This window comes from Schistocerca gregaria, chromosome 2 (genome assembly GCF_023897955.1).
Source record: "Schistocerca gregaria isolate iqSchGreg1 chromosome 2, iqSchGreg1.2, whole genome shotgun sequence".
Classification (NCBI taxonomy): domain Eukaryota; kingdom Metazoa; phylum Arthropoda; class Insecta; order Orthoptera; family Acrididae; genus Schistocerca; species Schistocerca gregaria.
In genome coordinates, this window is record NC_064921.1 from 628,323,241 (window position 1) to 628,343,357 (window position 20,117).

The 20,117-nt window shown below is 38.4% G+C and overlaps 1 protein-coding gene across 2 annotated transcripts in view; it reads right to left on the bottom strand.

The window, feature by feature from the left end:
- Window positions 1–1,577: 1,577 nt before the first annotated feature.
- LOC126334641 (ATP-binding cassette sub-family C member 12-like) overlaps window positions 1,578–20,117 on the bottom strand; it is a 498,524-nt gene continuing 479,984 nt past the window's right edge. Inside the window, exons 29-30 of one of the 2 annotated variants that reach the window (XM_049997082.1) lie at window positions 15,004–15,168; window positions 1,578–1,971 (exon numbers count right to left, since the gene is read on the bottom strand). In XM_049997082.1, coding sequence (XP_049853039.1) covers window positions 1,888–1,971; window positions 15,004–15,168 — 249 coding nt within the window. In that variant the 3' untranslated portion in view covers window positions 1,578–1,887. Of the gene's footprint in view, window positions 1,972–15,003; window positions 15,169–20,117 lie in introns of those variants that run through there. The other variant, XM_049997083.1, reaches the window with a different exon arrangement.

A 20,117-nucleotide genomic window follows, 5' to 3' on the forward strand; every position in this document is an offset into this window, starting at 1 on the left:
ACGGAAGGGAAATATTGAGTGTCAATTTGCACTGAGTTGAAAGATTGTCTTCATTCAGATTTGGGCCAATGGCTTGCCTTCCTTATTCATTATGACAACATGCGTGACACATTACTTTGGATTCGTGAGTTTTTGGGTGGAAAAAGTGTTCCTATCTATCCACATCCATCCTACTCACCAGATTTAGTTCAATGCAAGTTCTTGCTCTTCCTAAAAATTAAAACTGTGCTTAAAAGAAAACATTTTGGCACCATTTGTGACACTGAGGGGCGTCACGACAGAGCAGATGAATGCCCTTCCAAAAGAAGCCTTCGAGAAATGCTTCCTGTCACAGATCCAACGTTGGGATATTGTAGTGTTTCAAGAATTTCCACATAAATTCTAGAACCACTTGGCCTTCCATCGTCTCGATCTTACAATATTTTAGATGTGAGTGGGAGAAAGGAACCCTATTTACTGGGCATCACCTGTCTGTGATTGCAGGTGTGAAATCAGTTGCAAGCAAACTTGCTTGTTGGGTGATCCATGGAAATTGTAGTGAAAGCACATGGAGGAACTAAGGAACTTCTGTGTTATTCTGTGCTGTTTGTAATTGTGACTATTGTTAGTGACAAAAGAACAATTGAGATTTGCAATTGTGAAAAAACTCTTATCTTGGACTTGCTGAATTTACGATTTGTTGGTAATAGAGTTATGGTTGTTAAGACAACTCTTTGCTAAACATACTTAAATCTGTTTCTAATGTGAGACGATATGAGTGACTTACAAGAAGTCTAATGTTTATGTGCGAAGTGTGAATTTTGTTCTTTATGAAGCTCAAGTATACCGATAGTTGTTGGAAAGTATTCTACAAGTACGTAATTATTTCAAAATAGTGAAAAAGTCTTTAAGGTTCCTTTAACTAGCATCATTCTTAAGAGAAGTAGTTTATAGAGATTCCAGAAGCCGGCTATCTGTGTACCTGCCAGTGCAGGTACACAGATAAGGGGGCCCCAAGGGCAGGCTTGACACGGCCAACCACAGGCACTGGTGCAGCACTCAAAGGGTTAAGGTTCCTGTAACTAGCATCATTCTTCGAAGAAAAAGTTTATAGAGATTCCAGAAGCTGGCTATCCAGAGAAGATCAACTGTGAACACCAAGTAAGTCGACTCGTATAAGAGAAGTGGGAAGTTTGCACGTACACTTCACACACTCTTAGTCATCAAAACGTTAGAAAATGTGCAGTTCTAGCCGAGGACAGTACTCTGAATGACAGTAAATCAAATTCCATGTAAACTCATACTTTGTTTCTAATAAAAATTTTCGTCGTACTTTTTAACTACATCTCATATATCTCATATTTTCCTGTCTGTCAATACTCAAAAAACAATATAAACTTTACCAATGCAATTAAGAACAGTGTCAGTGGTTCAAGCAGGAAACTGGATAGTGTTAGTAACTGACAGACTAGTGAGAAAACTCGTTGTGGCAGGGAGCACGAACAAGAAAAGATCTGGGTTACTTTTTTGACCATGGAGACTTGCTCCTCAATTTGGTTCCTACCAAAATAGACATATAAAATAAAAAATAATTGATAGAAGTTGTTGTATTATATTTATTTTTTGATATATACATACATGAGTGTCAGCAGCAGCACAGCCAGACCATTTATAATGTACACAAGAAAATTATTTGCATTACCTGTTACACAGATATTGTCTTAAGTTGCTTATTTGTAATGTAGTATGTCTGGAATCTCCATATATTAATCTACCCATTTGACATGAAGACTGTTGCACTAGTTTTTTAGGAATGTTTTATTGTTCACATAGTTTTGCAAAACATGTTACACTATACATTAATTATGTTAGTTCTTTGATATGTATTTAGAATTTTTCTGTTTTTGATTAAAGTTCAGTTTCTGTTATCATGGCAGAGAGAGCTGATCTGGGATTTCTAAGTAGTCGAGCAGGAGTATCATATTCAACAACCTGTAGAAGAGAAAGTATCATTTTTCACATTGTTCCTTCATAATAAATACTAAAATCCCATTTAATGCAAATCTTTAAACCCTTATTACAGTTTCTCTTCATGTTTTATTAATGATCTCGAAAGAATACATATAAAACTGTTTTGTGTTAAGTAGTTTTTTATTTATTTAAATCAATAAAAAACACTTAGCAGAAAATGATCTCATTCTGTGGAGAATCAAAACTGAGATTTTCATTAGAACACTCAATATGAGAAAAGAGACTCTGAAGCTGTAGCTGTAAATACTATGTATTTCTTCTGTGGTATGAGGGAGGGGTATGTATACAAAAGAAACAGAATATTGTACAAAACTAAATGTAGAACACCTTCATTTTTAGTTTAAAAGTGACAACATGCTTGAGAGAGAAACTGAATGCAGACTTAGTAGATAATAATTCATAATCTAAGCAGTTGAATGTATTGTAGAGAATAAATCATATGATAGCTCAGTACAGGCTAAAAATATTTATTACCAAAGAAAAATATTCTCAGTACAGGTCTATGATTGTGTATAACAATTTCTTCAATGGTTTGAGAAAGCAGTTTTCTATTTTTTATGATGTAGTAGTATTAGTAGTAGTAGTAATAATAATAATAATAATAATAATAATAACAATAACAATAATGACACAGTTACAGTCAACTGAAGATATAAACTGTTATAGTCGGCTACAGCATTAATGGCCTCTGAAAACACAGCTTGCAAGAAATGCTGTTCACTCAGCTGAAAGTGCATAGACAGCAACTATGTTATGTTTCTGCACCTTGGCAGTGTCACAGGATGACTGGCCTGAATCTGCCTCATGTTTGAAGAATGAGTACACTTTAAAAATAAGGTCCCTTGCCTGTTTATGAAACACTTGGTGCTTTCCAGGTGTTGCTGGTATTATGAGAAAACTCACAGAATACCACAGACATCAGTTAATCATAGTTTAACACGCGTAAAACCTGATAGAATGCTCAAATATGACAGAAGTTTACACAGCACAGAATGCAGAACCAGATTGAGCACTGGCTGGCTAGCTGTGCTGCTGTCTACTGAGCATCTTCAGCTCAGAGGCCATAAATGCTATTGCAGTCTATAACCCATGTGGAAAGTGCTTCAGAGGCTTCAGTATTCTGTGTTTGTCATTGTAGCATGTTTTTAAACATTAATGTCATTAACAAAATATTTTTCAGCACTAGAAGCATATCCATTTAGCTGATTTCAAAACAAAAAAATAGAATCATTTAAATTTTACACATCATAGATTGAAAATTCTTAAACAACAATATCATGAAAAGGAAAGTTGCTACTCACCACATAGCCGAGATGCTGTGTTGCAAATAGGCACAATAAAAAGACTGTCACAAATGTAGCTTTTGGCCAGTAAGGCCTTCGTCAAAATTATATGACAGACACACACATACACGCTCGTGCTAATGCAAATCTCACACACATGACTGCAGTCTCAGGCCTTACTGGCTGAAAGCTATGTTTGAGACAGTCTTTTTATTGTGCCAATCTGCAACTCAGCATCTCCACTATATGGTCAGTAGCAACTTTCCTTTTCATAATATTCTTACATGCCATCCTAGATTTTCAATTGTATGAAAATTCTTAGATGTTATTCAAAACATTAGAAGCAGATATTTCAAAAGACAAGGCTAATTTCACAGTGAAATGGCTTATCTACCAAATGACGTGGCCTGTAAGAAAACATTCATCATTGACAAGTGGGTTGATGCCAATGATGTGTTATGAGCCCATACATGAGTGCTTCTCTAGTGAAGCATATAAATACTGATGCAACAGGCTACTATCTGTGAAATATCTAAGGATTTTTTTAGAACATGTGAATGTTTGGAACATTAATAAAAGAAAAGGCAGTTAGGATTGTATCTTCATTTTTCCATTCATAAGAATAATGGTTGGTGTGGGAAAATATTTGCAAAGACTTTACTATTTTTACTTTAGTTACATTTATGATCAGTTAATAATGGTAATGTTTGCCAGACAGTTGTCTCTGTGTTTTAAAAACACTGACAACGTACCTCATAATTTAAGGAAGCCAATTTTCTATGAAATACTAGAATAAAGAAGTGCTATGAAAGTCTTAAAGTGAGCCAATCATAAAATTAGGCATTGGTTTGTAGACACTGTGACACACTATGCTTATTTGTATTTGAGATGAAATACTATTTCTTCCTGAGACATCTGATCTGGCTGAGGTATGTGGTTATGGGTAATATCTACAGTTTAATGTAAAATCCAAATGATGGTGAAACCTGGCATTTTTTACAAAAACAAAGCATTGTTAAATATCAGAAAAAGCTAGGAGCACTAAAGGATCTGACTTTTGACTTTGGAGTTTTTTAGTTTGATAATTCGTCATAGATCCACCAAATTGCAATGATGATGACACCATCATAAAAAACTGTGCTCGTAGTGTTGTAGCTAGAAATTTATTATGAGATATATATGTGTTTGTACTCTGTAAATTATTATGAAATAGCATGGCAGTGTGTGCTTTTTATTGTACTGTTCATTAGTGTTTCTTTCTGGCCATTTGACAGTTGTATGTTTCATGTGTATTGTTATTAGCATAATTTTGTTTATATCGTCTCCATGGGAGTACTGCTTAAGGAGTTGAAGAATGGTTGTATCTTCTGCCCTAAAAACTGGCCATGGAGAAATAAATGACCTAGCATCTGGTTTGAGACCATGTACTTATCATTGTAGCTAATGAAACAGAAGTAGCAGACTTCTGTATAAATGTTGACATACAGAAAAGCTGCGACTCAAGCTTATCAGTGCCAGGCCTCTTAATGACTTTCACTTTGCACAGCAACACACTACAAGGAATAAGTGTCAAAAATGTGTCATTCCTGGTTGCACCTTTAACACTTGCGCAATGCTTCCACTTTCGCCACTTGAAAAATATTTTCATCATTTGCAAATTAAGAGCAATGTCTTCAGACTTTAGCATCAGCAACAAAGCATAAGAGTGTGGGATTTGTGTCTGTGTTGAGACGCCATGATCGGCCTCATTTGAACTCTTCTGTAGGAAGGGTGAACTTGGAGTTGGAGTGGCTGCTTAGGACGAATATAGGGTCCCATATTGGTTTGATTGCTGTGGATGATGTCGATAGGTGGGACTACACTAGGCATGGCCTTCACCTCAATAGGAAAGGGAAGGGAAAACTGTCTGGGTTGATTGCAGAAAACTTAAGGGGGGACACTGTCACAAGTGGTAAAATACCAGTGGTCACAGGTGTCAGAGGGATGCCTTTATTAGGATAGGGAAGGGGGAAAGAAAATGAGTTTTAAGAGAGACTGACAGACACACTCAGTTTGAGAAAACAGATGAACAGGAGTCAGATTTTAGCATATAGCCTCCATTTAAACAATGTTTAATAGAAAGTAATCAGAAACTGCCAGTTCATCTTCGCCAAAGCAGTTATAATCCCATTAGTAGGCAGTATCAGTTATCTTTTTGCACCAGAACATTCCGGGACTCAGAAATAAAGTTGATGAACTACTCATTTGTATCGATGAAATGAATTTATCTAATCAAATTGACATAATCTGCCTCTCTGAACATCAGGTGACCACTGGTATAGATATGTTAGACATTTCAGGACTTAAGCTAGCTTCCTACTTCTACAGAGTAGATATGGATGGAGGAGGAGTTGCACATTTATTAAAAACTGCCATAAATTCAAGAACATTGACATTAATAAATTCTGTTTAGAGCAGCATCTAGAAGCATGTGCAACAGAAGTAGAGTTCCATAACAGATCCTATATAATAGTAACTATTTACCAAGCACCTGCAGGAAATTATAATCTGTTCATCTAGAAGCTCTTTTGGGTTATTTAACAGGAAGAAACAAAGAAATCTTGATTGCTGGTGACTTTAATACAGATTTTCTAATGCAATCTTCCAGTAAACATTTACTGCAGTTAGTACTGTTGTCTTTCAATCTAACTCACACTGTAAACTTTCCAACTAGGATCACTAAATCCTCAAGGACAGCCATTGATAACATTTATAGACAAATCATGGGAGCAAAATCATATCATAAAACCTGTAATAAATGGACTATCAGATCATGACATGCAGCTCCTTGTTTTAGATGTAAATTCTAAGCAGCTTGTCAAGACTGCTAAATCTGAGTACAGGAGAGTAGTCAATCAACCAAAAATTGAGTGTTTTAGTAAACTGTTCAATGATATGAACTGGAAAGATGTCTATAGTGCTCATGAGATGAATGAAAACTATAACACTTTCATGAACAATGTCAGTACCATGTTTGAAAACTGTTTTCTTCTAAAAGTTACTCAAATTAAACAGAAGCCTATAATAAAACCATGGATTACACAAGGAATAAAGATTTCCTGTAAGACAGAAAGGAAAATGTATCTGTCAACCAAGAATAGCTCCAATGCTGATGATTTAGCTAAATACAAGGAATACTGTACAACATTTAAAAAAGTAATTCAGACATCTAAACAAATGCACTATGAGAAGAAGATAGCAATGTCAGGGAGCAAAATAAAAACAATATGGGATATAGTGAAAGAGGAGACTGGTAGAACCAGAAAGGAACAGGAGCAAATAACACTAAGGGTAGGTGACACATTAGTAACCGATGGGCATAGTGTGGCAAATTTATTTAACAAGTACTTTATATCCATTACTGATAGAATGGGATTGTCAGGATCAGTAAATAATGCCCTTGAATATCTGAAACTAGCCTTTCCAAATAGCTTCAGGTACATGAATATGTCACTCACTTTACCAAAAGAAATAACTTCCATAATAAAATCTTAAAAACAAAGCATTCTAGTGGTTACAATGAAATAACAAGAAAGTTAATTAAGGCTTGTTCTTGTGAGTTTAGTACAATTCTAAGTTACTTGTGTAACCAGTCAATTTTAACTGAGACATTTTTTGACTGGCTAAAATATGCAGATGTTAATATGCAGATGTTAAGCCTCTATTCAAGAAAGGGGATAAAGAGATACCACCAAACTACAGACTGATTTCACTTTTGCCAGCATTCTCAAAAATTTTAGAAAAAGTAATGTACAGGCAGCTTCTCAACCATCTGACCACAAATAACATATTATCAAGAACACAGTTTGGATATCTGAAGGGTTCTGATATCGAGAAGGCTATTTACACCTACAGTGAAAATGTACTTAATTCATTAAATAACAAGTTACAAGCAGCAGGTATTTTCTGTGATTTGTCAAAGGCATTCGATTGTGTAAACCACAACATCTTTTTAAAAAAATTAGAATTCTATGGTGTCACGGGCAGTGCTGCAAAATGGTTCAAGTCATACCTCGCTAACAGGAAACAAAGGGTGTCAGTGCGTGCAAGGGACTAGTGAATTAAGTCATCAGTCATCATCAGAATGGGAAGAAATTACATGTGGTGTCCCACAACGATTCATCTTAGGGCCAATGCTTTTTCTTGTGTACATTAATGATCTCTCATTAGTTACACTGCCAAAAGCACAGTTAGTTTTGTTTGCAGATGACACAAGTATTGCAATAAATAGTATGTCGAGTGTAGTTCTAGAAAGATCTGCTAATGATATTTTCATGGATATTAATAAATGGTTTAAAGCCAACTCACTGACATTAAACTTCAAAAAGACTCACTATATGCAATTCAGAACCTGTAAGAGATTCCCACCCAGCATATGCATAAAGTATGAAGAGGAGCAGATAGAAGAGGTTGACAGTCTTAAATTCCTGGGATTACAACTTGATAATAAATTCAGTTGGGAGGAGCACACTACAGAAGTGCAGAAACGCCTTAACAAATCTGTATTTGCAATTCGAGTGTTAGCAGACATAGGCAACATAAAAATGAAAAAGCTTGCATACTTTGTCTACTTTCATTCCATAATGTCATATGGTATAATATTTTGGGGTAACGCTTCAAGTCAAACAAAAGTTTTCAGAGTACAAAAGCATGTAATACGTATTATTTGTGTAGTAAATTCACAGACGTCCTGTAGAAACCTCTTCAAAGAACTAGGTATACTAACTACTGCCTCTCAGTATATTTGCTTCTTAATGAAATTTGTCTTAAATAATATATCTCTTTTTCCAACAAACAGCTCAGTTCAGACATACAATACCAGGAACAAAAATTGATCTGCACAAGGACTTAAAAGCACTTACTTTAGTTCAAAAAGGGGTCCACTACTCAGGAACACTCATCTTCAATAGTTTGCCAGCAAACATAAAAAATTTAAAAGGAGCCTGAAGGACTTACTAGTGGCCAACTCCCTCTACTCCACTGACGAATTTTTTAATAGAAACAAATGATGTATTGCATATGTTCATACTATTAGTATTGTTATTTCAGCTTTTTTTTTTTTTAAAAAAAAAGAAAGAAAGAAAGAAAAGAAACTAAATCTTGACGTGTTCTACATCCACGAGGATCTCCTCAGCATGGCTCTATGGAATGAAAAACTAATCTAATCTACTGCTGTTATATCATCAGATGTTGTGATCTGTCCACAATATGACAGCTGTGTGTTAGGACATAAATATTGTAGCGACCGCTACGCACGTCACCTGCTGTGTAATCATGCACATTAGCTCCATTTGTGTCATCCAGAGGTGCACTTATGGCATGAGTCGAGTGACTGCATGGTGATAAATGAAAGATGACAACTGCCAGGTTTGTGTACACAACTTGGAGCGCTGTGTTAATGTTTATTATTTACTCTGTGGAGTTGTAACTCTTTTATTTTATTTTTATTCTGTGCTCTGCTTGCTTATATTGAGAAGTCACCTATAGCAATAGATTTTTTCCATTGTGTTTTCGAATTAATGAAGCTGTTCAAGCCTATTCTCAGCATGTGGTTGAGCACTTATTAAGTGTAGGTAGCACTACATGATCTACACACATTTAAAAAAAAAAAAAAAAAAAAAAAAAAAAAAAAAAGTTTTGCATCATCTCGGTTCCGAGAATTCTGGAACCGGTGCAGAAAACTGGAATAGAGCTCAACATAAACATCATTTCCACCCTTTTGATTGCTCATGAAAACCACACATGGCATGTTGTATCACCATATAACAAAACCTTCAGAGGTGATGGTCCAGATTGCTGCACATACCATTACTTCTAATACCCAGTAGTGCTTGCATTGATGCATGACTGTATTCATCGTGGCATACTACCCACAAGTTCATCAAACCACTGTTGGTCCAGATAGTTCTACTCCACTCCTCTATGGCTATTTGGCATAAATCCCTCAGAGTGGCTGGTGGGTCACGTCATCCATAAACAGCCAGTTTGCATCTATCCCGGGCATGTTTGATAGGGTTCACATCTTTAGAACATGCCAGCAACTCTAGTCGAATTGTGTTGTTATCCTACAGGAAGTCATTCACAAGATGCCATGATAGGGGGTGCGAATTGTCATCCATGAGGGCGAATGCCTCACCAATACGTTGCTGATACAGTTGCACTATCAGTCGGAGGATGGCATTCACGTATCATGCAGCCCTTATGGCACCTTCCATGACCACCGGCGGCATGTTTCGGCCCCACACAATGCCACACCAAAATAGCAGGGAACCACCACCTCGCTGCACTCACTGGACAGTGTCTCTAAGGCATTCAGGCTGACCGGGTCGCCTCCAAACACATCTCCAATGATTGTCGTGTTGAAGGCATATGCAACACTCATTGGTGAAGAGGATGTGATACCAATCCTGAGCAGTCCATTCGGCATGTTGTTGGGTCCGTCTGTACCATGCTTCATGGTGTTGTGGTTGCAAAGATGGACCTCCCCCTGGACGTTGGGAGTGAAGTTGCAGCCTGTTGTGCACCATTTGAGTCATAACATGACGTCCTGTGGCTGCATGAAAAGCATTATTCAACATAGTGGTGTTGTTGTCAGGGTTCCTTTGAGCTATAATCTGTACGTAGTGGTCATCCACTGCAGTAGTAGCCCTTGGGCAGCCTCAGTGAGGCATGTCATCGACAATCCTTGTCTCTCTGTTATCTCTTTGGTTCACTCTGAGATGCCTGGACACTTCCTTCCCTTGTTGAGAGCCCTTCCTGGCACAAAGTAAAAATGTGGACGTGATTGAACTGCGGTAGTGACCCTCTAGGAATAGTTGAATTACAGACAACACAAGCCGTAGACCTCCTTCCTAATGGAATAACTGGAATTGATCAGCTGTCGGACCCCCTTCGTCTAATAGGTGCTGGTCATGCATGGTTGTTTACATCTTTGGGAGGGTTTAGTGACATCTCTGAACAGTCAGAGGGGCTGCGTCTGTGATACAATATCCACAGTCAACATCTGATGTTTTTGATGTATGTAGTATTGCCATAGGTAGTGACCTGACCCTGACATAATTAGTGCTGAGAAGACTGGTCCGCAAAATATTGATTACAGGATGGAATTGTCTGCAGTATCGTGACTGGCCATTCACCTTCCACAATTATGCCCAGATAATCCAGTTCTCTGGTTTACCCAGGTTGAGGCCAGCTTTTGCTATGCCAGAATTACAGTGGATTTGACTAAATTTGCACTGATAGTGAGTCAGCTCGATCAAAATTATGCTTCTGAAGTTCAGGATATAATCATGGCTCCACTGGCAGAGAACACCTACAAAAGATTAATGGTGGAGGTTATTTGTATAGTTGTGGCATCCCAGAAAGACTTTATCAGACAAGTGCTGACTCTGGAAGACATAGGTGACAGAAAACTATCCCAGTACCTGCATCACCTCTTGAGCAAGGTGGACATCAGAATGGTGAATGACATTCTCTTGCTCTCTCTGTGGAGCAGCCATCTACCATTGCAGGTAAAGGTGAATGTCACATTGCAGACAGAGATGTTCTTGGACACTGTTGTAGATCTGCCTGACTGAATTAAACAAGGATTGCTCTGAGCCAACAGATTAGATCTGTGACTATGTCTGGTAGTGGTGTGTCAATGACCTTTCCCATCTCACGTGCAGATTACGATGCTCTGCCTGCCAAAGTTGATGCACTGAGTATATGGATTGGCACACTGAGGTTACATGGAGGTCTTAGTTGCTGCAGAGGATATAGCCACAAGCAGTTTAGGAGCCATTCCTCTACCTGGACCACATCGGATGCCAGTCCGCCAACCTGCTGGTATCACATAAAGTGCTAACAGCAGGCTAAAGTGCACTAGCCCCTGCACCTATCCAAATGCAAATGGCGATCAGTCATAGTCACTACCAGCTCTCCAGCTTCATACTGGCACCTATTCATTACGAATAGGGTATCAGGACAGAATTATTTAATAGACGTAGGGTCTGACTTTAGTATCCTGTCCAGAGCATTAATGCACTGTTGCAGACTGCTCACTGTGTTTAGCTTGTCCACCACAAATAATTCAACAACTGCAATATACGACATGAAGAGGTGAATTTGGGACTCTGCCATCAATTCATATGGGGTTTTACTGTAGCGGATGTGGTTAAAGAAATTGTAGGTCCTGATTTCCTAGCTCACAACCAGCTCCTGCTGAATGCAGCTGATGCCTGCCTAGTGCATGATATTATCAGACTATCACTACCAGGTACCATCATGATGCCAGAACATATGATGTCAAGGTCATGGAGGTTGCAGATGAAGAGTAGCGCCCGTGTTCTGTGAATTACCATTCTTAACAAGACCTCCAGGCAGGCTACAATAGCTTTTGCATGAAATGATCACCACATAATAATTTGCTGACTGAGAAGATTGGCTCCAGGATGCCTCACCATTGCTAAACTGGAATTCAACACAATGTTGCAAGAAGGCATCATACAATGGTGGTGGCAGTAGTTAGTGTTTAACGTCCCGTCAACAACGAGGTCATTAGAGACGGAGCGCAAGCTCGGGTTAGGGAAGGATTGGGAAGGAAATCGGCCGTGCCCTTTCAAAGGAACCATCCCGGCATTTGCCTGAAATGATTTAGGGAAATCACGGAAAACCTAAATCAGGATGGCCAGAGACGGGATTGAACCGTCGTCCTCCCGAATGCGAGTCCAGTGTGCTAACCACTGCGCCACCTCGCTTGGTATCATACAATGTTCGAGAAGTTTATGGGTATCCGAGTTGCATTTAGGAGGGCAGAGCCTGGCATCTGTGTGGTGATTACAGAGTACTCAATTCACAAACCATGCCTGAAAGGTATCCAATGCCACTATTAAGAATTAAAATCATGCGCTGTGCCCAGATTCCCATGGCAGCAGAGGACATTCCGAAAACTGCCATTATCATGCTGTTTGGGTTGTATGAGACCAAGTTTATGACATTAAGCACAAACCTGGTAGCAGTCCATTGACTCTGTCTTGTGCAGGTTGACCTCTTGTTTTGCCTGTTTGGATGACGTATTAGTGTATTCATCAACAAGGATCAACATCGCCAGCACCTGAGAGACATTTTACTGTTTTGAAAAGTATGGCATGGTGTTAAGCATAGTGAAGGGTGTGTTTTGGCAACCTGAAGTTGAATTCCTGGGTCATCAAACATCTTCAGCAGACTCATTATCACTCACTGAGAAGGTTTAAGGCATATTGCAGCCACAGTAGAAGAGCTGTGTAGATACTTGGGAGTGCCCAGTTTTTACCATCAGTTTTACCACACACTGTGAAATAACAGCCAGCATTGAATGCAGCACTGGCTGGTCCCAAGATTAATAACAGTTCTCCTGTGCATTGAACCAAGGAGACGAATGCAATCTCTAAAACAACCAAAAGGAGCCTAGCACAAGCAGCACTGCTGTGCATCCCAAGCTTGAAGCTCTACTGGCATTAGTGGTAGATGTCAGTCAGTCATTCAGCCATTGGTGTAGCCCTCCAACAGAGACTGGATAATGCATGATGGCAGCCACTGGTTTAGTTTTGAAATATGCTCTCACCTTCCCAGCAAAGATGGAGTATATGTGTTCAGGAAATTTTAGCTATATATCAAGCAACTGAGTACTTTCAACAGCGGGTTGCAGTGGGAGAGTTTGTGATATACACCAACCCCAAGCCTTCAACATACTCTTTCAGGAAAAACAGCAACTCTTGCTCGCTGTGCAGTACAGGCAATTGGATTTCAGTTTAAACATAGATTTTTGTTACATGTTGGGCATCACCAATGTTGTTGCTGACTGTCTCCCTCAAGTGGCGCGTGTCTCGCAGACTGTGGACATGATGTCACTTGCCAAGTCACAGTAAGAAGATTCTGAGCTGTGCACCATATTACTTGATGACACTGTGGCACTCAAGTTACAGCTGGTAGAAATGTACAAAATTTTCTTGTGAGCTGTCACATGGCGGATCATGCCCTTTTGTCTCCATCGCATTTCACAGATCAGTGTTCAAGGCCTTACATAATCTTTGTTATCCTGGTGTCTGGTCAACACTCAAGTTAGTATCTCAGCAGTTCATGTGGCGAGAGGTAGAAAGAGACTGCTGCAAGTAGATGAGAACTTGTCAGCATTGTCAGCTTTGCAAAATCATGTACCACATTCATCCCCCAATCGGAGAGTTCGGTTGCTTCTTGATGTTTTGCCCATGTTCTGCTTGATGTGGTGGAACCACTTCCTCTGTTGGATGGCCAACATTATATATTCACAGTGACTGAGCCACAGCTTTCACATTGTCCTGGCTACCAGCAAAGGCCGACAGTTCTAGTCAGACTTGTTTGCACAGTCGGCAAAGCTCCGTGGCTACGTCAATCACAAGAGAACCAGTTATCATTTGCCCAGCAATGAAATGGGCCTATAAGCAACATACAAACCTGTTATAGAGTCCTTGGCAGTGGATTGGTTTATGGCAAGACTCTGCATCTGAGACAGGGGAGTTAGTCGATGCCAGCCTACTGTCAGAAATGGACGACCAGACACAGTTACTTCACAAGTTACAGGAGCAGGTAAACCACATCAGACCTACAAAGACCTGCAGGCATGTTATGTACAGACTGTATCAAACCACAACTGCAACTACCTTATACTGGATCCCACTGTGTCCTGCGTAGAGATACACACATGATGGTCATCATAGTGAACAGAAAATGTACCACCTTGTCTCTTAGCAGAATGAAGCTCTCTTACATTTTCAAGGAAGTATCACCCACTTGTTGTCAAGAGCTACACGCCAGGCAGATGGAGCACTCCAACTTCCTACTCTGCCATTACAACAAGTCGTTGCAGTACCTATGTGCACCACACACTCTGGACAACATATTCACTTCTTAGCCCAGTTTACAGAAGATGTTCCATGCTGTGCTTTCACCGAGGGAGCTTCTGTAACAAATGCTACACACATTGTCTGTTGTGATCTCATCTGTTGTAATTTCATGCATTAGCTCCGTTTGCACCATCCAGATATGGAGCTGTGGCATGAGGTGAGTGACCATGGGGTGATAAATGAATGGTGTCACTGGCAAGTTTGTGTACACTGTTTGGACTCCGTGGCATTGCAATTTTTTTTTTACTTTATGTTTATTCTGCACTCTGCTTGCTTTATTGTTCTGTTTTTGAGTTAATAAAACTGTTCAAGCCTATTCTCAGACTGTGATTGAGCACTTATTAAGTACAGGTAGCATTACATGAGCTAATATTCCTGTCAATATGAAAGTTATATACAAAGACATCATCTGTCATTTCTAATGTTATTACCTGCTGCTTCCTACAAAAGTATAAAATGAACCAGAGTAGTACCAAGATTTAAGAGAGTTCAGTGACGTCTTTCTCTCATTTCTCCCATTTCCTTTCATTTACAAAATGAAATCAAAAGGAATGCAGAGGGTGAGAAAAGAGAAAGTTCAAGTCCCTGCTAGGAACTTACAGTCTCATGTCTACATATTCCTGTCAGAAAACTCCCAGGTGTCAGACTTTCAAATTCAATGAATTCAAATTTTTATCTCATTGATATCTGTTAGCTATAAACAATGTTAAATGCAGAAGTAAAGGAATTTACAATATTTACTGTAATATAAACTACTATAATTGGCATACCTGTCCATCTCTAATGAGCAACAATTTGTCACAGTACTCAACAAATTTTAAGTGCTGTGCTATTGTTATCACTGTCGTTTTTTGAAATGCAGTTTCTATGACCTCTTGAAGCTTGCGATGGATGTTTTTGTTTATGGGAACCAAAGGTTCTTCTACTATTAAGATCTGTGAACAATACACATTGATATAATAAATTTAAAAAAAAAGAATCAGGAATAATCAGTAGTTCTGCACACAGGCTGACTGGGTCGCACAGGTAAAAGTCAGACATCAGACAAAGAATGACGTTATTGATCCTTGCCTGACTTTTACCTGTGTGACCCAGTCAGCCTGTGTGCAGAACTACTAATTACAGTATTATAATAACAGTCACCTGCCTCTGTGTGACATATTATGCTGCACCAAGATTTAAAACATAAACTTGCACATACGTCATTGAGTAATAAAGGGGCGTGTTTATTTGACTGTATCACTAAACTATGGCAAAATTTATTTATTTTTTATAACATATTCATGCATTTCATGAGTATACAAAATGTTTCAGAAGGTAATAACACATTGAAGGGATCACTGAGCCCAAGCAGACAGAAAACATTTGATACACTGGCGTAGAAGAGTGAAAGGGGAGAAGTGAAATTCATTGCACATGACTTTAGTTCCCCCCGCCGGAAGTTCAAGTCCTCCCTTGGGCATCGGTTGTGTGTGTTGTTCTTAGCTTAAGTTAGTTTAAGTAGTGTGTAAGTCCAGAGACTAATGACCTCAGCACTTTTGTCCCTTAGGAATTCACACACATTTGAACATTTTTTTGACTTTAGTTCAAAATGATCAGCCATGGAAAAAAGGTAAAGATCAGACAGAAAATTTGGAAATAGAGGAGTAAAGAGAGAAAAGGTAAAGAGAAATATGAAATACTTAGACTTAACTTATAATGATGTATTAAAATAACCAATAAAGCCAACCACAAAATGATTGCCAGACACTTGCCAATAAGGCAGTTTTCACAAGTTGTTATGAGCCTTCCATCAGCAGTAGTCTTCAAATGTATGCAGTATGGTGCACAACAAAACTTATTATATGTGTTTGTGGACCAATAAACAATTCTTCAGAAACCAGAGTATTAGAAGGTTCTGTGTTATGTAGCAAATTTTTCATTAATGTAAATCGTGTAACAGAGGCCATACAATACAAGGGAGCAATGCTGACTGTGTACATAATCATTTGGGATTTATTTCTCTGCTCTATAATTACTAATCCTATCTTGTCCAGCCTATTTAAGCCTGAAGGGCTGAAGATAAGTTTCATTCAAAATATAACTCATTAAATTAAAAGTAACTTCCATCTCCAATTCTGTGCATTTACTTCATCCATAATGTAAAGAACAAAGCTATTATGAAATTGGATTGGCTTGAACACTGATGTGCTTTACTGAACATGATCCTATTGGGAGCAGGAAAACCTTGCCTTTCTTCATCCTTTAAACTGACATGCCCAGCCACTTATTGGGGGGACATGCAGTTTAAAGTGGCCAACCATACAGGAAAACTTGGCATTTTCCCATGCATAAATCATTTTCAGGAGAAAAAAAGTGACAATGAAAAATCCCAGGATAAGGGATTAAACCACGTCTTTAAATTTATGGTCAGACACTTTATCACTCAGCTACAAAGCCATACCTTTCATCAGTCTCTTTTATTAATGCTCATGCTCCTGTATTCCTTTCTTTCTGCTTACTGATTCATTCACATCTTACCTTCCCCATTACACTATATTTTGCTGCTTCATTCAATCTTTGATATTCTAGTGCTGATCAACTTGTAATATTGTATTGTCTTTTCAGTTGCTTTTATTTGTGGAAATTGAATAGTCCCATAGAGCAGCTGCAAACCTGTAGTTATCAAGTCACTTGTGTGAAAAAATGTTCTCGAATTGGCCCTATTTCCATTCCTCAAAACAAATTCTGACCATGAGAATTCTCACTGTTGGTCAAGGCTCTGCTACTATTGTTAGGAACAGCAAGTGATCTGACAGAGACCTTTGCTAGTCTTCGGACACACCCATCTTCCAACTCTGTTGCAGTAACCAGGCTCCAGTAGTCCAGCACCACCTCTAAACATTTCTCAAATTCTTAGGCCACTCCAAAAACCTCTTTCCTGAGTCTTTCTCCACTTTCTCTTTCATAATTCCCTGGACTCCAACTTTCTACAGGTTTCCAAAAATCTATAGCCCCAAACATCCAGGATACCCAATTATAGATGATGTACATTCTTTCCTTGTGGACCAACACCTTCTACTTATTACCTGCTGTCCATCCTAATGGAACAAAGAGATGAATCACCTTCCCCAAGTTCTTACGATTCCTGCCCCTTTATCACCTGATGCTCTTCTTGTGATTGTTTCCTTTACCTTCCCCTACACAAACTTTGCCTGTGCCATTGTCTTAATGCAACTGAGCACTTTGGTCATTTTATGAGATGTCTGTTGAATGTAAGTAATATGTTGCAGGACTCTTCTTGGAATATTTATTCTTAGAATCATAAAAGTAAAATTGCCAGTAACTCACGATAACTATCTTGTACACCTTGTCACAGGAGTTGTATGATAAGCTCTGTGGCACTTTCATGCTTATAAAATAATCATATGTCAAAGCATGTTGCTCTCCTGTGGATCTTTTTCATGTTGCTATTCCACATAAAAAGCTCTTGACACACAGTCTTAAGTATTTTATACTTTTGCCTTTTTCTACTGAATAATTGCTAATAATGTAATAAAAAATATAAAACATGCTCCATAATTCTACAACAGACTGGCATCAGCAATTAAGGCTGATAATAGCACACATTTATCTAATCCCCAGTCTTGAAAATACATGTGCTTTTTTACAGTTACTTGGAACTCTTTGTCTTTCTGTTGTCTGCACAACCTGTTATAAAGAAAAGGGGAACAAGCAACACACCTTAACAATAATGTGAAATTATTACAATGACTTCTTATATTACACCCACTGAGAATTGTACAATACCTTATTAACAAAATAAACCTAATTCCTTCTGAAAACAAGAATGATTTTCATAAGTTACAAAAAATCATTACAAAACAAAGCAGTCTTCTCTCCTAAGTGCACATCTAAAAACAAAAATTGTGAAAATTGTTATCTCATGACGATGATTATCAGTCTTTAGTAGTGAGTATGTCCTCCCTGCACATGGATGAGTTCCACTCTACAAGGCACACTCTGGATGAGACCATCAAGTTTACATTGGGGTATGAGGTCCCACTCCTCAGTGGAAGCTTCAGTGACGTCCTGAAGATTGTCTGGATTCAGTCACTGTGCAATGACCCTAGCAGGTCTAGTGTCTGTTCATAAAACAATCCTGGTCTCGTCAGCAAACATGGCATTACTCGATTCTCCAATGATCCAATATTGATGCGCAAGAGCCGAGCCCAGGTCTTCGATTGCATCAGTTTCATTGGTTCAATGCAAAATGTCTCATTGGTCTTCTGTAATGAAGACCATCTTGATGCAATCTTCTAAGCACTGTTTCGTCTGAGATAAGAATCCCTGTTGAGTCATTTCCAATATGTCTGGCAGCTGATGATGAGCTCATGGTGGTGTTGTCATATGAGGACAATGACTGTGAGGTCTATCATTCACATTTCCATCTCTCTGTACTTACTCCACACCTTAGACTCACCAATGTGAGTGACATTAACTGATTGGCAATATCTTGCTGTGTATGAACTGCTGAAAGTAAAGCCACTATCTGGACTCTGTTGTATGCTTCTATGCGGCATGTTGCTGCAGTGCCAAACACAAACTGAATGAAGCTGTTGTTGATACTGGCTCGCTCGTAGTGTTTCTCTGCAGCAGTGACATGTTTACATGACTGCGAAATGACCCAAAAACCAAGCCAATAGTAAACACAGTCCAGATTATAAAATTACCATTTTATATATAACTGAGTTGCTGTGTTTGGATATTTACCATGCCACAAGAACGAAAATTTACATAAGATGTAGAAAACTTATTATATCCCAGAGAACTGATGAAGCTCGATTTTTTACCAAGAGGCCTGTGTATCACTCATTTGATAGAATTTTTTTATGAGAATGTATTATAGGCCAGTTTAATTGAATGAGTTTCAATTTATGTTGGAAAGAATAACATCTTCTCTGTCAGAAAATAGTAGGAAAGGTTAAAAGAAAGTGTTAGATTATGGAGCTGCTGTACCATGCAACAAAGGTAGCTGCAAAAAGAGTCACTCTTTTGGGTCATGCTACCTTCCATTACTGCCTTCTTCAACATACTGTTATTGTGGGCAATGACATTCCCCTCACTTTACATCACTAAGTTATACTACGGGGCATAGTGTAGGCTCTACATCCTACATGATTTTCCAAAGTGTGAATTGTTTGCTGTGCACACTCTAAGAAGACTGTCACTGAGGTAGTTGCTGGGACTACTTGAACTGATAGAATTTAAATGATGGTGATGTGTATTAACTATTTCTGATCATTGCTAACGCGAACTAACAAGCAACATTAGTGCATCTACATCCACAAGAACAGAAGTGATACACTGGGTTAATGACTGATGAAATGTTATGTGTAAATGAATTTGAAATCAACTTATTTTGTGATATATTAGACCCAGTAATCACACTGTTGCCTACTGTCTGAAATTGCTACCAAGCAGAAATGAGTAAGCTCTATTTACAAGCAATCAGTTTAATTGATGCAGTTAATCTCACCTATCACCTCGCTGAGAGTCTTCTTAGAGTTTGCATATACTATTGTTGGACTGAAATGACACACTAATTACTGTTTCAAGAATACTTACTGACATTTAAAGAGAATGGAGAAAGGTAGCATTTTTTTACAGCCACGTCAGACAGCGTTATGAGACCTCCCACAGGGCCATGGAGCTTGGCCTTTATAAGTGACTCACAAAGCACAAAGAAACTAATGATGCCCTTGAAAGAGCAAAAAAAAAAAAAAAAAAAAAAAAAAAAAAAAAAAAAAAAAAAAAAAAAAACCTGCAATAAACAATTAACTGCAAATTACAAATGACAGATTTTTCTGAAAAGGTAGAGAAATAAAGCTTATGTATAAAATTG